At 47.5% G+C, this 17660-nt stretch overlaps 1 protein-coding gene across 1 annotated transcript; it reads right to left on the bottom strand.

The window, feature by feature from the left end:
- Positions 1 to 5837: 5837 nt before the first annotated feature.
- On the bottom strand, positions 5838 to 16532 carry slc5a1 (solute carrier family 5 member 1; the record flags this gene model as incomplete). Its single annotated transcript, XM_084451975.1, has 12 exons — positions 16473 to 16532; positions 15806 to 15910; positions 15164 to 15269; positions 14259 to 14339; positions 13556 to 13767; positions 11981 to 12116; positions 11327 to 11434; positions 10427 to 10577; positions 8675 to 8843; positions 7260 to 7475; positions 6271 to 6376; positions 5838 to 6052 (listed from the first exon to the last, which is right to left on the bottom strand). Exons 2-12 carry the CDS (start codon positions 15899 to 15901, stop codon positions 5838 to 5840), a joined length of 1596 nt encoding a protein of 531 aa, XP_084308101.1. The 5' UTR covers positions 15902 to 15910; positions 16473 to 16532.
- Between the last annotated feature and the right edge of the window lie 1128 nt (positions 16533 to 17660).

A 17660-nucleotide genomic window follows, 5' to 3' on the forward strand; every position in this document is an offset into this window, starting at 1 on the left:
TTTTGAGTGTGTGTGTGTGTGTGTGTGTTGAGGTAGCTTGGCTCCGTCGGCGAGCGGGCTTAGCGTGCGTGAGGGAGGGGTGCGCCAGCAGCAGCAGTTATGCAATCGCAACATGGCGTACCCAGCGCTCCGACTGCAGCAACGCCGATGCCTGGTCAATATGGAGATCCCTCGGTGTTGCTGACAGCTACAGAACAGGCAGTTCCTGCCTCACCCCCCCGCCCCGCCCCCCTACCCCTCCCTCCCTCCCTCCCTACCTGTCTTTGCCCTCTCTGTCTGCCTGTCTGTCTCTGATGTGTCACCTGTCATAACCACCGGAGATGTGGCGCCCTCAAGATATCTTTAAGATTAAGGCTTAACACAGCGATCAACACGCTGATGGAATCTATTCATAGCAGTGTGTGTGTGTGTGTGTGTGTGTGTGTGTGTGTCTTCAGAATACTTGTTTGTGATGCAAGGACCTTTGCAACCACAACCTGAAATGCAACAAAGGCAGAGCTACTCACACGCGCGCACACACACATATACACACACACACACACACACACACACACACACCCTGAGAAAAGACACGTTCGCATAAACAACACTGCTGGATAAAAAGATCTGCAAACACAAGTTAAGCCACGCGCACAAAGACCCCAAGACCACACAGGGTACGTCCAGACAACGTCCACACACACACACACACACGTTGATGCGCATCACGCTCTCTATCTCACCTTCGTCCCTGTCCCAACGCAGTCCAACGAGCAACGAGTCCTCAGCCAGGTGACCGTGTTGTTGTTGTTGTTGTTGTGCAGATTCGTGTGATGGAGGAAGCCCCTGCTGTGTTTGTGATGCGAGAGGCGTCCTTGTTAACGAGCAGAGCTGCGCTGTGGCTCCCAGCCTGAAAACATGGCCCCCGAGAACAAGGCCAAAGGATGTTTCACCGTTCCAGAGGGGAGGAGGAGGAGGAGGAGGGAGGAAGGTGTCCGTTCCTGTGTTTGGCGCTACAGACAGCGTGAATGGGAGCCGAGGGTTTAGGGGAGGGAAGATGGAGGCAGGGTAAGATAGAGGCTGTCGCCGGCGGGCGGATGCGTCACTCCCTCGGCGGCGGCGAGCCCTCCGTTTCTCCTCTTCTCCTCCTCGCTTCGTCCTTCAGGCTCCCGCCCGCTCTCACTGGCCGCCGTGGCGTGGAGGCGCGGCTGTCGCTAGCACATCTCTCTCCATCCCTCCTGCCTCTCTCTCTCTCTTTCTCTCTCTTCCTCTCTCTCTCTCTCTCACTCTTCGTCCGTCAGCCAGTCGCTTCAGGTTGGGTTGTGTAATGACCTGAGCTCCTGCGTTGCGCTCTCTCTCTCTCTCTCTCTTCCTCCTCCTCTCCTCCGGGCTTCAGTCCTGGTCCGGTCCTGGTCCGCTCTATTCTCCTCCTCTGCTATCTCTCCTTCAGCGCCGTCCTCCGTCTCCCGTTCTTCCCCTGCTGCCGTTCACGAGCTGCTGCTCCTTCTCCTCCTCCGCTGTCTCAGCTCCGGTCACACACGCGTACAGCACACACACACACACACGCACACGCTCGCACGCGCGGGCTCACGCGCATACGCGCGCACTCTCGCTTTCCTTCGCTGTCTCTGCACGAATGTGTGCAGCTCACTCTGTCTCGGTCTCTCTCTCAGTTGCGATTGCACGGTCTTTCTCCTCCACCTCCATCCCCCCACCCCTCCCTCTCTCTCTCTCTCTCTCCCTCCCTCTCTCTCTCTCTCTCTCTCTCTCTCTCTGCAGTCTCAGCTGCAGTGCCTCTGCAGGCTGGATCACGTTTTTCTAGTTGCCAGTGAAAAGATTTCAGCCAATGAGGACCTTGGAAAGCCAAAACCCCCTCTCCTCTGACAAACACAGATACAAGATGAAGGCTGTGTACAGAGAGCACTGAATCACACTCCATAAATCATGTATAATATGAATCACACAAACACACACGCGCGCACACACACATCCTGGGTACGTCAGGCAGGAGATTAAATACAGGAAGCTGGTACAACATTAGGCTACTTGCAACACAGCAGAAATTGAAAAACATGCATGCATTTTTTTTTGCAGGCATGAATCCACTGCACAAAGTCATTCACACAGCCTCCACGCAAAACAAATGATTCACAAAAGACATTATGTATGAATCATATTCTGCATATGGACCAACACACACACACGCACGCACGCACGCACACTACCAGACCCTTAAATGAAGTGTCCTTAACAGACATCCACCATAGCCCAACCATTGCAGACTTCGTATTGCATAACAAGGATTAAATTCAGTTCTCTATCTGCAGGCCTGCGTACAGTATTAATAATCCTCAGCTCTGAGAGACAAAATAACGTCCGTGTTTCTACAGTATGTCCCGCTCTTTGCACACGGTCGTAGGCTATGGTTGCAGCGATAGATCAGAGAACCTGCTGTTTCTGTGTGGTGGAATATCTCCGCGCGCCAGGCCCAGAGAGAGACAGGCAGAGATTTGTATGGAATGTTCGCAAGGATGTCTGCAGATATCCAATTGATGTGAGGAGGAGATCATTGCGGTGAAATACTCAAACATGCACGCATGCATGGACAGACGGCTAGACGCACAACGTGAGCCATCTCCCAATGGAGAATTGCACTGCCGTTTTATAGAGGGAATTCACTCCTGCCTGCTGTGCTGAGCAAATGGTAAATTGATAACGGCAGGTTTAAATCGAGGGAAAATGTGATCTATGAGTGGTCCGGCGGTCTGTTTCTGGGAATGCGATTATTATTACCAACAATTACCGTTGTTGATATTTTTGTTAGGCCTATAGCTGTCCGTAGCATATTAAATCCAAAGCCTTCCTGAAATGTGATATCCTCCCAGTTTCACAACTGGTTAATCGTGAGCTGTAAAGCAAAACGACGGCTATGATTATTATAATTACCAATGACTAGGCCTATTACGTAGACATAGGCTAATAGGCCAGGTTAATGCAAATTCTCACCAAACCCTCCCAGTGGGCCCTTCGAGCTGACAGATGGCATTGCAGAGATGGTGTTGGCGGGGAAATATAGGTGCATCTGTCACAGGGTTCACGAGCCACTCGTCAGTTAAGCTTCCATCCTCACTTGCCCATGCTGGGCTCGAGCTCTCCTCTCACTTGCCAACGCACAACCTACATTACACTACACTACTTTACATTCCACTACACTACTTAAGCCAGCGACGCAAACTAGTTATTCGACATTCGACGGCACATGTGGTATTTATGGAGAACTCGGTTACACTCACACACCCTAAACACACACCACAGCGACCCCAGCTGGTCGAGCTGAGCCTAACCGTGTATCCAGTCACGGAACCACTGTCACAGGGGTTCACTGCGCCGCTCGTCAGTATCGCTTCCACCCTCTCGCCTACACTGCGTTCAATCTCAGGTCTTCTGACTTGCCAATGCACATGACAACCTTACTTAAACACTGCTTTAACCAGATACACCACGGAAAAGCTAGCGATTCGATAGCTTTAATGGTTAGTGTGCTATTTTGGACATTTAGTCCTATTTGTGGTCTGTCTACCATGAACCTGAAACTGAGACCATAATTTCACTGATGGTTCCAGTATTGAGCTACAGTAGCTGCCGTTTTTCTGCAGGCTCTCACTGGGCTCCAATGGAAGTCAATGGGGCACCTGTAAATGCGTTGAAAAACTGATAAATATGTGCTTTTCCGAGCAGAAAGCATAGGGTGTAATCTTACCGGTCTCAGTATGCTCTCCTGTGAAATGTATCGCAATCCAAATATTTTTAGGTGTTTGGCATGACATGACTGTTTGGCATGACCTCCGTGGCGGGAGCAGTGAAAATAAGCACCAGGGGAATGCTTATGTCCAAGCCATGCCAAACATGTACAAATATTATGCAATACATTTCACAGGAGAGCATATTGAGACCAGTAAGATTTCACCCTATGCTTCCTGTCTCAGAAAAGCACATCATAGCTTTTTCCAACGCATATACGGGTGCCCCATTGACATCTATTATAGCCCAGTGAGAGCCTGCAGAAAAACTGCAACAAGCTCAATACTGGAATGGTCAGTGAAATGATGGTCTCTATGTTTCAGGCTCATGGTAGACGGACCACATAAGGGTCTAAATTTCCACAATAGCACACTACCCCTTTCAGATGTGCAGCATTATAGTCTGTTTAAGTGATAACCCAGATAGCAAGCGGATGTGTAATGATTCAGAGCCAGATCTGGCCTGTATATGGCCCAGATCCGCTTGCTATCTGGGAAGACTACCACAGTAGGTGATTGTTAAGAAGCATGTGATTATATGCATGAAACTCATAATTACAAAAAGAGTATTTACTGTGTGAGAGAGAGAGAGAGAGAGATGTTTAATTAATAAAAGAAGAACACCTGATTAGACATGGCCTGGCATGTATTAAAAAATGGCAGTTGGCTATGAGCTCTAAAATAATACAAAGTTTTATTTACATTCTGTTAGACCAGGTACACTTTGCAACCAGCAGGGGTCAGTAGGATGAGGCAGATGTGTAGAGGAACCGCATGAGGAAACAGCTCACTTAATCCTTGAGACATCACTCATTAACACGTAGCTACTAAAACAAATAAGACAGAGGAATGAGGATGTGTCACCACTTGAGGACTTTGGTCAAATTCACCAGTATGAACAGTGAGGCAGTATATGTGACTGATTGTCAGGTTGTGATATCCTCATACCAGCAACAATGATATGGAACAAAAATCAATAAATTATCTTCTCTTCGGATTAAACCGTCGTGATGGGATTAGCAGACAATCACATTATGGCTCAAATAACATTTTATTACTCTAGTGGGTTACATTAACAATTTATAATATAACATTATACATCCTAATGACTGTCTACACAGGCTTTTTCAGAACATTCATCATCATAATGATTAAAGGTGGGGTAGGTAGTTTGACGTCAACAAGGCCTCCGACTGGTCATCTTTTTCAAAAGAACCCGTCCCTCCCTCCTGTCAATCATGATGTAGTCCCTCCCTCAGAACATGACTGGTAGGTGTGGCGAGATAAAGACCCTGATTGGTCAATACATTCGGGCGCGGTGCATTCTTTGAATCCAAAATACAGAGGCAGCGGTGATCCAAGTTTATTCTCAGAGCACTTCTGTTACTGATAGCTGAAAGGATATTATGCAAATTTTACCAAATAAAGCCAAAAGCAAACTACCTATCCCACCTTTAAATATTAAAAATGTAATTACAAATACAATATTTGCAAATACAAATACAACATAGAACCAGAGAAGTTATGTGTGTTTTAACCCCCCTTTACAGGCTTACACAAAGTGCCCAATAGAGGGCCTTGGATGCAGTGCTGGCCACAGAAATAAACTTAGAACACAACACTTTAATTGAAGGGGTGTGTATAAGACTGACATGACACCGTCATGACAACACTATCATAACCATTACATGACACATGAAGAAATCTTACGATATCTAAGAACGAACGTGCACCAAAACAGCCTTGATCATCATGCACTCGCATGAATGCGACCATGTTCAATCTAAATTCGCACAGTCTAAAAAATAATGGTCGGCATATGCAACCGTATTGATTGCGGTCCCGAGCCCTGTTGTGGGCATGATTCACACGTGCACGCGTTTTGCCTCACGCGCGCGTGCACACAAAAACGTGTCATATCAGTCCGATGCACACCCCTTAGCGTCATGACAGCGTCATATCAGTCATATGCAAACCCATTCAAATAAAACGTAACCGTTTAGGGCCACGGCGGTAGCAGCAACCCTGGGTGGGTGAAGGTCCGTGCTAAGGAGATATTTAGCCGTAGAAGCCGTGTAAGAAGACGCACACGCACAGGAGGAGGATGGCGTTGGCGTTGACCACGTTCCTCCATAGAGGGGCCTCCGAGGTGTCCGTCAGCTGCTTCTGGAGCTCCGCCTTTTCCTCCTCGCTCAGCTTGGGGCCTTTTTTACTCTCCAGGCCACAGAAACCCATCACAGCCTTTTTACAGCAGCTGGGCTCCTCAGCGGGCTCTGGAAGGAGAGGAACGTAGGGGTGATAGAACTGTGTGTGTGCGTGTGAGTGTATGTGTGTGTCTGTGTGTGTGTGTGTGTGTGTGTGTGTGAGTGTGTGTGTGAGTGTCTGTGTGTGAGTGTGTGTGTGTGTGTGAGTGTGTGTGTGAGTGTGTGTGTGTGTGCGCGGGCCTGTGCATATGTTGACAGTACAGTAAACACATGGGGTCCTCTCTTACCTTCTTCGTCCACTGAGCCCGAGTCCTGGTCGGCGTCCCAGTTGTCCATCACTAGGTCCACCCGCTCCTCCGTGCGGTTCCTCAGGCTCCAGCACAGCCGGTACAGCTGGGGACCCAGAGGAAGACCAAGACCCAAACCAAGGAGGAGAGATCAGAGCGAGAGGAAGACCAAGAGGAGAGGTCAGAGCAAGAGGAAGACCAAGGAGGAGAGGTCAGAGCGAGAGGAAGACCAAGGAGGAGAGGTCAGAGCGAGAGGAAGACCAAGGAGGAGAGGTCAGAGCAAGAGGAAGACCAAGGAGGAGAGGTCAGAGCGAGAGGAAGACCAAGGAGGAGAGGTCAGAGCGAGAGGAAGATCAAGGAGGAGAGGTCAGAGCGAGAGGAAGACCAAGGAGGAGAGGTCAGAGCAAGAGGAAGACCAAGGAGGAGAGGTCAGAGCGAGAGGAAGACCAAGGAGGAGAGGTCAGAGCGAGAGGAAGACCAAGGCCCAAACCAAGGAGCAGAGGTCAGAGTGATAGACTACAGTGAACTCCTCAGCATTTCTTACAGATGGATGACTGTCCGATAAACGTTGTGTTTCCTAGGCTAACGTTCTGTAGCCTATGTTGACTCTTTTAAAACTCAGCTAAAGACTCATCTTTTCAGATTAGTCTTTGTCTAGCCTTCTGTGTCTTTTTATTTTTCTTTGTTCTTGTTTTTTGTGTCATTGTGCTTTTTACCTTTTTTTTTTTTTATTGATGATTTTTGAAGCACTTTTGTGACCCTTGTCTGTGAATGGTGCTATATAAATCAAATGTACTTACTTACTTACTTACTTACTTACTTTACAGAGGTTACTAATTAACCTTGCACAGCTAATCTAGTGTAGCTCTCGCTCCGGATAGCACAGCTGGTGACGCGTAGGGAATCTAGTTCAACTGTGCGTAGGTGTGGCTGTAGGAACCACTGGCAGGTCACTAACAGACGGTGTTGACTCAGCCACGTTGACTCACGTGTTTGTCGTCGATGGGCTTGGTCGTGAGGGAGATGGCCAGGATGACCACGCAGGAGATGACGAACAGGATGATGGAGAAGTAGAGGAAGTGGACGCCGCAGATGATGGTGGGACACTTGCTGGGCTCCACGCAGCTGCCCGTGCCGTAGGCGAACTCCGCGATCATCCGGGACAGGCCGATAAACAAGCCGATCATCAGCCCGTAGAATGCACCCTAGGGTGGGGGGAGGGGTACGAAGCCCTACTCATCATTATCATCATCATCATCATCACCATCACCATCATCATCATCACCATCACCATCACCATCACCATCACCATCACCATCATCAGTTACTTCTTGTATTGGCCTTGCACATGATTATTATGTTTGACATGTTCCTAGCAGATGCCTCAGGTAGCTGGCCTTTTACTGGGGCCAAATGCAAGGACGAAGTGACCTATAGTGAGGTTTTTTTTATTTTTTATTTAACCTTTATTTACCCAGGCAAGCTATTAAGAACAAATTCTTATATACAAAAGCAGCCTGAGGAAGGGGGGAATGGGAGGCTGAAAATAAACATGTTATGTGCACATAATTTACAACAACAATAATAAAATACATTAATATACAAAAATATAATAATACGAGAGGTTAAGTATAAATAGCATCATAATAGGTGAGAGAGAGGGAGTGAGAGAGAGAGAGAGCGAGAGTGAGGGAGACAGAGAGAGACAGAGAGAGAGCAGGGGGGCGGGGGGAGGGGTAGTAGGGCGGTCAGAGTGGGGGGGGAGTAAGGGACTGAGGGAGGGGGGCATGGGAGATCAACAGGTGCAACAGTCGACTACGATCTGTTGTATATTTTGTTTAAAAGCAGTGAGTGATGTGAGGACGGTGAGTTTGAGAGTGTTTTGTAAGATGTTCCAATCATATGCTGCAGCAAATCGGAAGGCGTTGCAGCCAAAGACGGTGCGGGATTTGGGAATGGTGAGTCTGAAGGTTTGAAGGTAGGTTTCAGTGTCTATGGTCCTGCCAGTAGATCAACGGAAACCATCACAGTCTATTGACATTTTTAAGTTGAACCGGAAAACATATCTTTCCAGCCTGACTTTTACTGTTTTTTTTAATTATACTTCAGTGCATCTGGTCTTGACTTGATTGGATAACCCTTAGTCACGCTCAATATCCTACTACTCAAACGAGTAAATACAGTAGGCCATACAAACACAGGAAGACAGCAGTAAACGGCAGTTACCAGGAACCTTTGACCAAGCCAGAGTTAAAACGACAGTTAAAAAACAGATACAGGTACATTCTCTCCATACGGGGTTGAATAATCTGTCTTAAAACAACATACACATCACTTCAGAACTTGTTTGTATCCTAATGGAATTGTCCTGAAGGTGAGGTGATTCAGACTGTTACTAACTTACCGTCTCGTTGACACGTTTACAGAAGATGGCGAGCATGAAGACGGCGGCGATTGGCGGAGTCAGGTAACTAGTGATGGACTGGATGTAGTCGAAGAGCTGGCCGCTCTGGGCAGACTGCACCACTGGGATCCAAGCAATGCTCAGCCCGATCAGAAATAATATGAAGACTCTATCCATGCACACACACGCACGCAAAACACACACACACACACACACACATTAGAGGAAAGGAAAACATTCCCATATTCCTAAAATAGAAGTGATCCAGTTTGAAATGATTTGATTCATGGAAAAAAATATGGCACACTCACACACACACTGACATACACCAGTCCTGGGCTTGGATCCCCTCACCCTAACCCGGGTCCGTATCCTTTGCCTACCCCCACCCTACCCCAACCCCTGCCTCTATCTGGGCCCAGGCACACTCACGCACACACAGACACACACCAGTGTTTGCCATACCTCTCCCATGATGCTCTTAGCCTTTCTTGCTCTGAAAATGTAATTTAATGTAATTTATTGCTCTATAAATGTTCTTAGCCGTTAGACAAATATATTCCAGGAGCTTGCTCCAGGTTGCCTGTTTTAATATCTGTGTTGCTTTTATGACTCTGTGTGCTACTAACCCTTTTCTGCCTTCCCTCTCCCTAGTGCCTCTCTCTCTCCCTCCTATCTTCTAACCAGGTCCAGTGGATGCCCCACTGTCACCAGCAGACCACCCTGAGTCTGATAGATACCCCTGTGTCTGCTGTGGATGTCGTAGCATTTAGTTAACACACACACACGTACACGTACACACAGACATACACCAGTCCACTTCCGGCTTTAGGCCTGGACCTAGTCCCCCCTTCCCCTCACCCTAACCCGGGTCCGTATCCTTTTCCTACCCCCACCCTACCCCTGACCCCTGCCTCTACCTGGACCCAGGCACACTCACACACACACTGACATACACCAGTCCTGGGCTCAGATCCCCTTCCCCTCACCCTAACCCGGGTCCGTATCCTTTTCCTACCCCCTCCCTACCCCAACCCCTGCCTCTATCTGGGCCCAGGCACACTCACGCACACACAGACATACACCAGTGCCATGTCTCTCCTATGATGTTTTTAGCCTCTTTTACTCGGAAAATGTAATTTAATGTAATTTATTGCTTTATAAATGTTCTTAGCCAGTAGACAAACATACTCCAGGAGCTTGCTCGATCGCCTTGTTGAGAGGGGTCAGGGAAGAATTTACAGCTCACTTATCTGGCCCCCGGGTGATACTGTTTTTTTGCTTCCCTCTGGAATATGTATGGGTGGGACGTATGCTCACCTCCCTTGTTCTCTGTAAAGCGCATTGTGTTGCCTCTGGGTATGAAATGCGCTATACAAATAAAGCTTTGATTGATTGATTGATTGATTTGCACAGTGGAATAGAATAGAATAGAATAGTTATTTTGCCATATATAGCCGTACGCTTGTCCTTTCAATATCAGCACTAATCAATTCCTCATTTCAGTCCTAGGTACACAACTAGACACTATATATTATAAGGTTCACAATCTGGCAATTTACTATCTGTAGTCTAACAGTCTATCAAATTGATCCGGAGGGGGTGGGGGGGGTTGGGTCAATAGGCACCCAAACACACACACGCATGCGCACACACACACACACACACACGCACACACACACACACACACACACACACACACACACACACACACACACACACACACACAGCGGTCTGATGGCTGTGTTCTACCTGCCAGCGATCATGAGCTCCTTCTCGGAGGCGGAGCGACGTATCTTGGTGTAGATGTCCATGGTGAACAGGGTGCTGGCGCTGTTGAAGATGGAGGTGAGTGAGCTCATCAGAGAGGCCAGCATCACCGACAACATGAGACCTCGCAGACCTGGGAGGCCAGAGACAGCAGGAGGAGAGGAGGAGAGGAGGAAGAGAGGAGGAAAAGACAGAGGGAGTGGACAGGAGGAGAGGAGGGCAGGATGAAAGAAGAGGAGGACAGGAGGAGAGGAGGAAGACAGGAGGAGAGGAGGAGAAGACAGGAGGAGAGGAGAGGAGGAGAGGACAGAGGGAGTGGACAGGAGGAGATGAGGAGAGGACAGAGGAAGTGGAGAGGAGGAGAGGAAGGCAGGATGAAAGAAGAGGAGGAGAGGAGGAAGACAGGAGGAGAGGAGGGGAAGACAGGAGGAGAGGAGAGTTGGAGAGAACAGAAGGAGAGGAGAGGAGGACAGGAGCAGAGGACAAGAGGAGAGGTGGGTAAAATACATGAAGTAGGAGGTATGGGAGGTAAGAGAGAAGGAGGACTGTAGATCGTTGATATGGTAGTCTGGCTCAACCGTTGTACTGTAGGTTTTTGAGATAAGCCTCTCATTGGCAATCAGATTCAATCCCCCAACACTATTGCTAAGGGCACCGTTGAAAAAAACAAAAAACAAGGTCAGCGCCGCCAAAGACGGATGTGATTGGTTTAAAGAAACAGTGTTTTTTCCCCTATCTCAGACTGATAATTGGGTGCAGCCAGACCCTTCTCCAGTGCTGGAACAGCGCAGAACGAAGTGTGGAGTAATATCTCGATATCCATACTGCTGATATGGTAACTACATTAAAAGATGTCCTCACGTACAATATGGAGTCGCTCACCGTTCGGCATGAGGTCCACCACCAGTTTAGGATAGGCGATGTTGGTACAGCCCACGCTAGCCCCGCAGATCCTCTGACACTCATCTGGGTCGACGCACGCCACCTCGTCTGAAACACGAGGGCAAAGACGAGTACATCATAACATACCTCCTCAGCTGCCTGGCGGTAGGCTACTTAGGATCACCGGCCTTACACCTACCGACTTTCCCCCCGATTTCAAAGTCTCAGACAAAATTCCAAAGTCTGAATAAGATCTTGAGAGTCTTGCTGGAGTTGCTGCGCGCTCCCGTGATAACAGTCGTTATAAGGTGGTCTTAAAACTCAATTCTGACCGGTCTTTGTCACGTCTTGGCCTTATGACAATATCAAACATGTTTGATATACTCGCAAGTCTTTGCAAATTGTCTTATCCAAATTGTGTGGTTCAATGACGTGACCATTATCAACAACCAATAGGCGATATGCAGAATCCTAGTCTGTGACTTAAAACTATTTTAAAAGTCTTTAGATGTAAGAGGGTGTCAGATGACAGTCTAAAATCTTTTAGAAGTTGTATCAAAGTCTTCTAGTGTATGGACAGCACGTTAGCCTGCCGAGCTAAAGTCTGGGTTTCTAGGACTCGGGGCGGGGGGAGGGGGGAGGGGTCAGACTCACCGGGGTAGAGGATCCTGCTGATCATACCAGGGAAGACCATGAGGAACATGGGCAGCAGCTTCAGGTAACCACACAGGATGCAGCCGGCCTTCACGTGGGACAGGTTCTTGGCGGCGAGACAGCGCTGGACAATCACCTACGAGATGCAAGGCAGGACGGAGAGGTTTAAAGCCCTCAGTGAGAGCAGGGTGAGACCAGGAGGAGACCAGGGTGAGACCAGGATGCGACCAGGATGAGACCAGAGTGAGACCAGGGTGAGACCAGGGTGAGACCAGGGTGAGACCAGGGTGAGACCAGGATGAGACCAAAGTGAGACCAGAGTGAGACCAGGGTGAGACCAGGATGAGACCAAAGTGATACCAGAATGAGACCAGGGTGAGACCAGAGTGAGACCAGGATGAGACCAAATTGAGACCAGGGTGAGACCAGGGTGAGACCAGGGTGAGACCAGGATAAGACCAAAGTGAGACCAGGGTGAGACCAGAGTGAGACCAGGGTGAGACCAGGGTGAGACCAGAGTGAGACCAGGGTGAGACCAGGGTAAGACCAGGATGGGCGGGTATGCATATTATTGAGGAGAGCGTTTCAATGCGAAGAACGCTTCAAACCCAAGAGGCTGGTACTTTCATTCATGCGCGGCACTTTGCTGGTTGAACGTCAAGCACTCATATTAAATATCAAGAGCAGAGAGGAGAGAAGCGGCTTTGGAGAAAGATGCAAGACAGAAGACATATCTTCTCGCATCCTTTCTGCACCCTGTCCTCCTTTCTGTGCTTATGTACCACCACTGCACTTGAAAGTGAGTATGCCGCTTTGACAGATGAAATATTAATCAAAGGAAATGTTCTCCCTCTCAAGCGTGACCCAAATCACTTAGTGATCGAGAACCCATGTGAGCCAAGTAGGTCAAGCTAAATATGAATTAGAGCAACAGATAAGCATTTACAATTTACTAATCAAACACACAAGCATGTCTGTGTGTGTGTGTGTGTGTGCGTGTGTGTGTGTGTGTGTGTGTGTGTGTGTGTGTGTGTGTGTGTGTGTGTGTGTGCGTGTGTGTGTGTGTGTGTGTGTGTGTGTGTGTGTGGTGAATTAACATCCTGTTCTTTCTTGAGAATCACCTCTTTGAGGCTGGTTTATCTTATCCACGTCTGTTGGAACTAATTAGGGTCTAACTAAAAGCATGCCGCTCTGCTTATGGTTCTGGCTCAAGTTAGAACAAGCTGATACTGTAGTGGTTTGGCAAGACAGGTCTTAGTAAACGTAGACTTGTGTGTGTGTGTGTGTGTGTGTGTGTGTGTGTGTGTGTGTGTGTGTGTGTGTGTGTATGTGTGTGTTTGTGTGTGTTTGTGTGTGTGTGCATGTGTGTTTGTGTGTGTATGTTTGTGTGTGTATGTGTGTGTGTGCGTTTGTTTGTGTATGTGTGTATATGTGTGTGTGTGTGTGTGTATGTCTGTGTGTGTGTGTATGAGTAGACGCATATGCAGTATTTATATATGTGCTTTCATGTATGTACATATAGTATGTGTGTACGCTCGCATGCGTGTGTCGATCTCCTGAGCAGCAGTACGGTACCTGGTCAGTGCACCAGTACCAGGTGGCCTGGACCGTGAGTCCAAACACCAGGCCCGGCCAGGGCAGGTCTCCGGTGACGGCGTCTCGGAAGAGGTGGAAGGAATCTGACCGAGGCTGGTAGCAGCTTTCGCTGATGTTGACGCCGATGACGGAAGGGACAGCGGTCATGTACTCATCCTGGAAGTTCTCATAGCCCCCCACCTTGTTGAAGGCTGAGGAGACGAAAGGAGGTTAGAGAGAGAAGAACCAGTGACTGCGATTCACTAGTGTGGGTTTCACACAAAAAGTCTGAGGCTGGGTGAGTTTAGAGCGAGAGAGAGAGAGAGAGAGAGAGAGAGAGAGAGAGAGAGAGGGAGAGGGAGAGACGGAGGGAGACAGAGAGGGAGGCAGGGGAAGATGGACTCATAAGCTGTTTCCATCCACACGTTTTATGCGAATTAAGTTATATCGAATTAAAAATGCCTTATGGAAACAGTAAAATTCGATTAAAAGTCATGAAAATCGACAAAAAGTTTGTACTGTCGATCTCGTCGGATTTTCTCTTGTTCGATAAAAGGCTTTTGTGATAAATGCTTTATCCGATTTAAAGCTCTAGATGGAAACGCACGTTCACCGGCTTTATTCGCATTCATATTTTTAGCGATCCTCACATAATTCGATTGACAAGTGGATGGAAACATGGCTATAGAAGGAGAGATCTTACCAAAGCCCATGAGGATGAACGATCCCACAACCATGATGATGGTCTGCAAGGTGTCTGTGTAGATCACTGCAGCCAATCCGCCTGAGATACAGAGTTACAACATATTGTACTGTACAATGTACTGTACTGTAAGCCATTTCATATCAATACAATCTTATACATTCAACCTACTAGAGATGTAGTTTGGTTCTCAATTTACAGTAAAGTGTGTGTGAGTGCGTGCGTGCGCACTAGCTTTAAATCAATTATTCTGTATTCTAGCTCATGCTAGTAGTTACCTCATTCGACCTCATACCTCATTACAACACATTCTCTTTGAGATCACAACCACATCATAGATGTGCACTGTAGATAGTCAAATTAGGTTTATTGTGCGTGCTTCAATGAACATCACCCTAGGCAAACATTATCATGTTATAAAGCTATCACCCTCCCATTAAACTAAAGTTCAGGTATGGATGCATCATTAGAGAGAACAACAGGTAGTCAGCCTAGGCTTATCAGAGTGTATGGGTAATTACCCACAGTGCTCAGCAGATAAACAGACTCTGGGGGAGTGAGTGTTTCGCCAGCCTCAACTCCTCTAGCCGTCATACAGGACGGACTTTAGCCTCATGGTGCCATGCCTATACAGTATAGATAAACCGCCATAGGCCGGGTTTCCCGAACGAGTTAAGAAGCACTTAACTCCAAAGTACCTTAGTAACTCTTAACTCCCATACAAAGGGTTGCTTAAGAAGGGTTCCTTAAGAAGGTTCTTTATCGGGAAACGCAGCCATACTCGTTTACAGGAAACAAGGTGAATCTGTGATTCCTCTTAGTGAAAGGCAGTGATTCCACAGTGTTGATAGTGTGAGAGGAGCATGCAGCTGTGACTGTGTTGATAGTCTGAGAGGAACATGGACCTGTGACTGTGTACAGTGCCGTGATCACCAGGAGTATTACAACAGCCACGTAGATATCCAGACCCAGAGCCAGGTTGATAAAGATGGCGCCGGAGAACATGTCTGCCTGAGAGAGAAAGAGAGAGAGAGGGAGGGAGGGGGGGGGGGCAGAGAGAGTGAGAGACAGACAGACAGAGACAGGAAGAGAGAGAGAGAGAGAGAGAGAGAGAGAAAGAGAGAGAGAGAGAGAGAGAGAGAGAGAGAGAGAGAGAGAGAGAGAGAAAACAGAAAAGTAGACAGAGAGACAGAGGATTTCAAGTGTCTTCTAAAAGCTCCACATCCGTTATGGTCTTGAATGAGAAGATGTGCAGTACCGCATCTATAAACAGAGGAGGTTTGAAGTGACTAGTACCCAGAGGAACCTTGGTGAACACATTAGAGGAACTACTGTAGAACCCAGAGGAACTAAGACCTTGGTGAACACATTAGAGCTTACTGTAGAACCCAGAGGAACTCAGACCTTGGTGAACACATTAGAGGAACTACTGTAGAACCCAAAGGAACACAGACCTTGGTGAACACATTAGAGGAACTACTGTAGAACCCAGAGGAACTCAGATCTTGGTGAACACATTAGAGGAACTAGAACCCAGAGGAACTCACTGAGATCTTGGTGAACGCATAGAGGAAGAGCGAGAGCACGGAGAGGTAGACACAGATGCGCTGTCCTCCGAACCTTTTCTTCAGGTACTCTGGCATGGTCACCACCTAAAAACACACAGATTGCATTAGCACAGACATTCCCAATCTGTGAGGCGGGCCTCCCCTGGGGGGCCCCAAAGAAATTCAGGGGAGGCGCGGAGGGATGGTTAGGAAAAAAAAGGAAAAACGTTTTTTATTTTTAAAATGTCTGGTTTTTATGAATGAAACATGATTTTAAAGGTCAGAAGATCGAAATAAATAATGGGAGAGATGTATACCAAATTTGTGGATAGTGCAGAGAGTCTCCCCCCGCAGGCATGAATGTATTGTGTGAAAACGTCATAACGTTAACTAGCAACAGGTGCCACCGAGCTAACTAAGCTGTGTAACATTATGGGCTAGCTAACGCTGCCTTGCAAAATGGACAAATTTGGGGGGTTGGGGGGGGCGCGGGTGTGTCACTGTTTTCAGAGGGGAGGCCCACATTGATGGAGTTTGGGAACCCATGCATTACCACACTGTAGAGCAAGAAAACAGTAGTCATGCAGACACTAGTCAGATAAAGCAGGTCTGCCATTTCACATGGACGAAACCATCAAGCCATAAAGCTAGGTGTCCTCGTCCTCACCCCTGCTTTGATGTAGATGGGCACGAAGATCCATCCCAGGATGATCACCACCACCAAGGCCTGAAACACACAAAGATCAGCTCCAATCAGCAACAGATGATAGATTCACATTATAGTGTCACTTCTTTCCTGGATATATCGCAGTTGAAACTTCTTTCCTCCGTTTTCATTGAATGTTATTGGTTGATTCTAGAGTACAGGGTCGTGTCAACACTGTAATCTACAGATGTCCCAGACTTGGAACAGAGATAAGTGATAATATCATGGCCAATGTCAAAGGTCATCAGTCGACGCTACTCACATTCCACTCAAACCCGCCGATGGCGATGCCGGATGCTGCCGCCGTTCCTGCGATGCCCACGAAATGCCCACTTCCGATGTTGCTGGCAAAGAGAGAGGCTCCAATCTGGGCAGGCATAGGGGAACATTTGAATCATACTGTACATTTATACTACAGGCACATGTCAATTTATTATTTACACTAAGGAGGAATTGAGCTGCTAATTGAATTCAGCTGCTATGCAACCAGTTATGTTACCAGATGAATTACATAGAAGAAATGGTCAGATAATTGTCACAGGTTTCCGTGGAATTTAACTGCATTTCAGTAAGATATTGTAGTACAAGTGTGTATAGTTTTATGGTACTATAATAAACACTTAAGTCAGTGTTGGGTAAAAGCCAGTAGCTGAGTCATATGATGCAGATAATGGCGTGTGTTCCTCTCATGTATAAGCCTCCAGCATCATCATAAATCATGGTGTTATCTGAGCATATGTGACTGAGAGCATCTTGAGAGCAGAAAGTAAATCGATGGAGGACATCACTAAATATTAGGGAAGGGTAATAAAACGGAAGACTTCTAATGTAACATACTGATATACTTTGTTAATCTTATCATCCAGAACACTGATCCATTGTAACAGAGTCAGACTGGTTATGAGAACTCCTTTACCCACCGGCCACCACACCATGCTCCTCCCCGCCAGGAAGAACCCGCCCACCGTTGACCGGTTGGTGCTGAGCATGGCCTGCAATGGGAACGGGCACATTTCAACACCATCATAGAAGCTCATGTTACTGTGGTACCACGGACACTTTCTGTGTGACTAAAGACTTTTCTTTTTGCCGCTGTTTTTCATTAAATCAAATAATTATTCATTCATACACTGCACTGTAACTTTTATT

This window comes from Borostomias antarcticus (genome assembly GCF_949987555.1).
Source record: "Borostomias antarcticus genome assembly, chromosome: 2".
NCBI lineage: Eukaryota > Metazoa > Chordata > Actinopteri > Stomiiformes > Stomiidae > Borostomias > Borostomias antarcticus.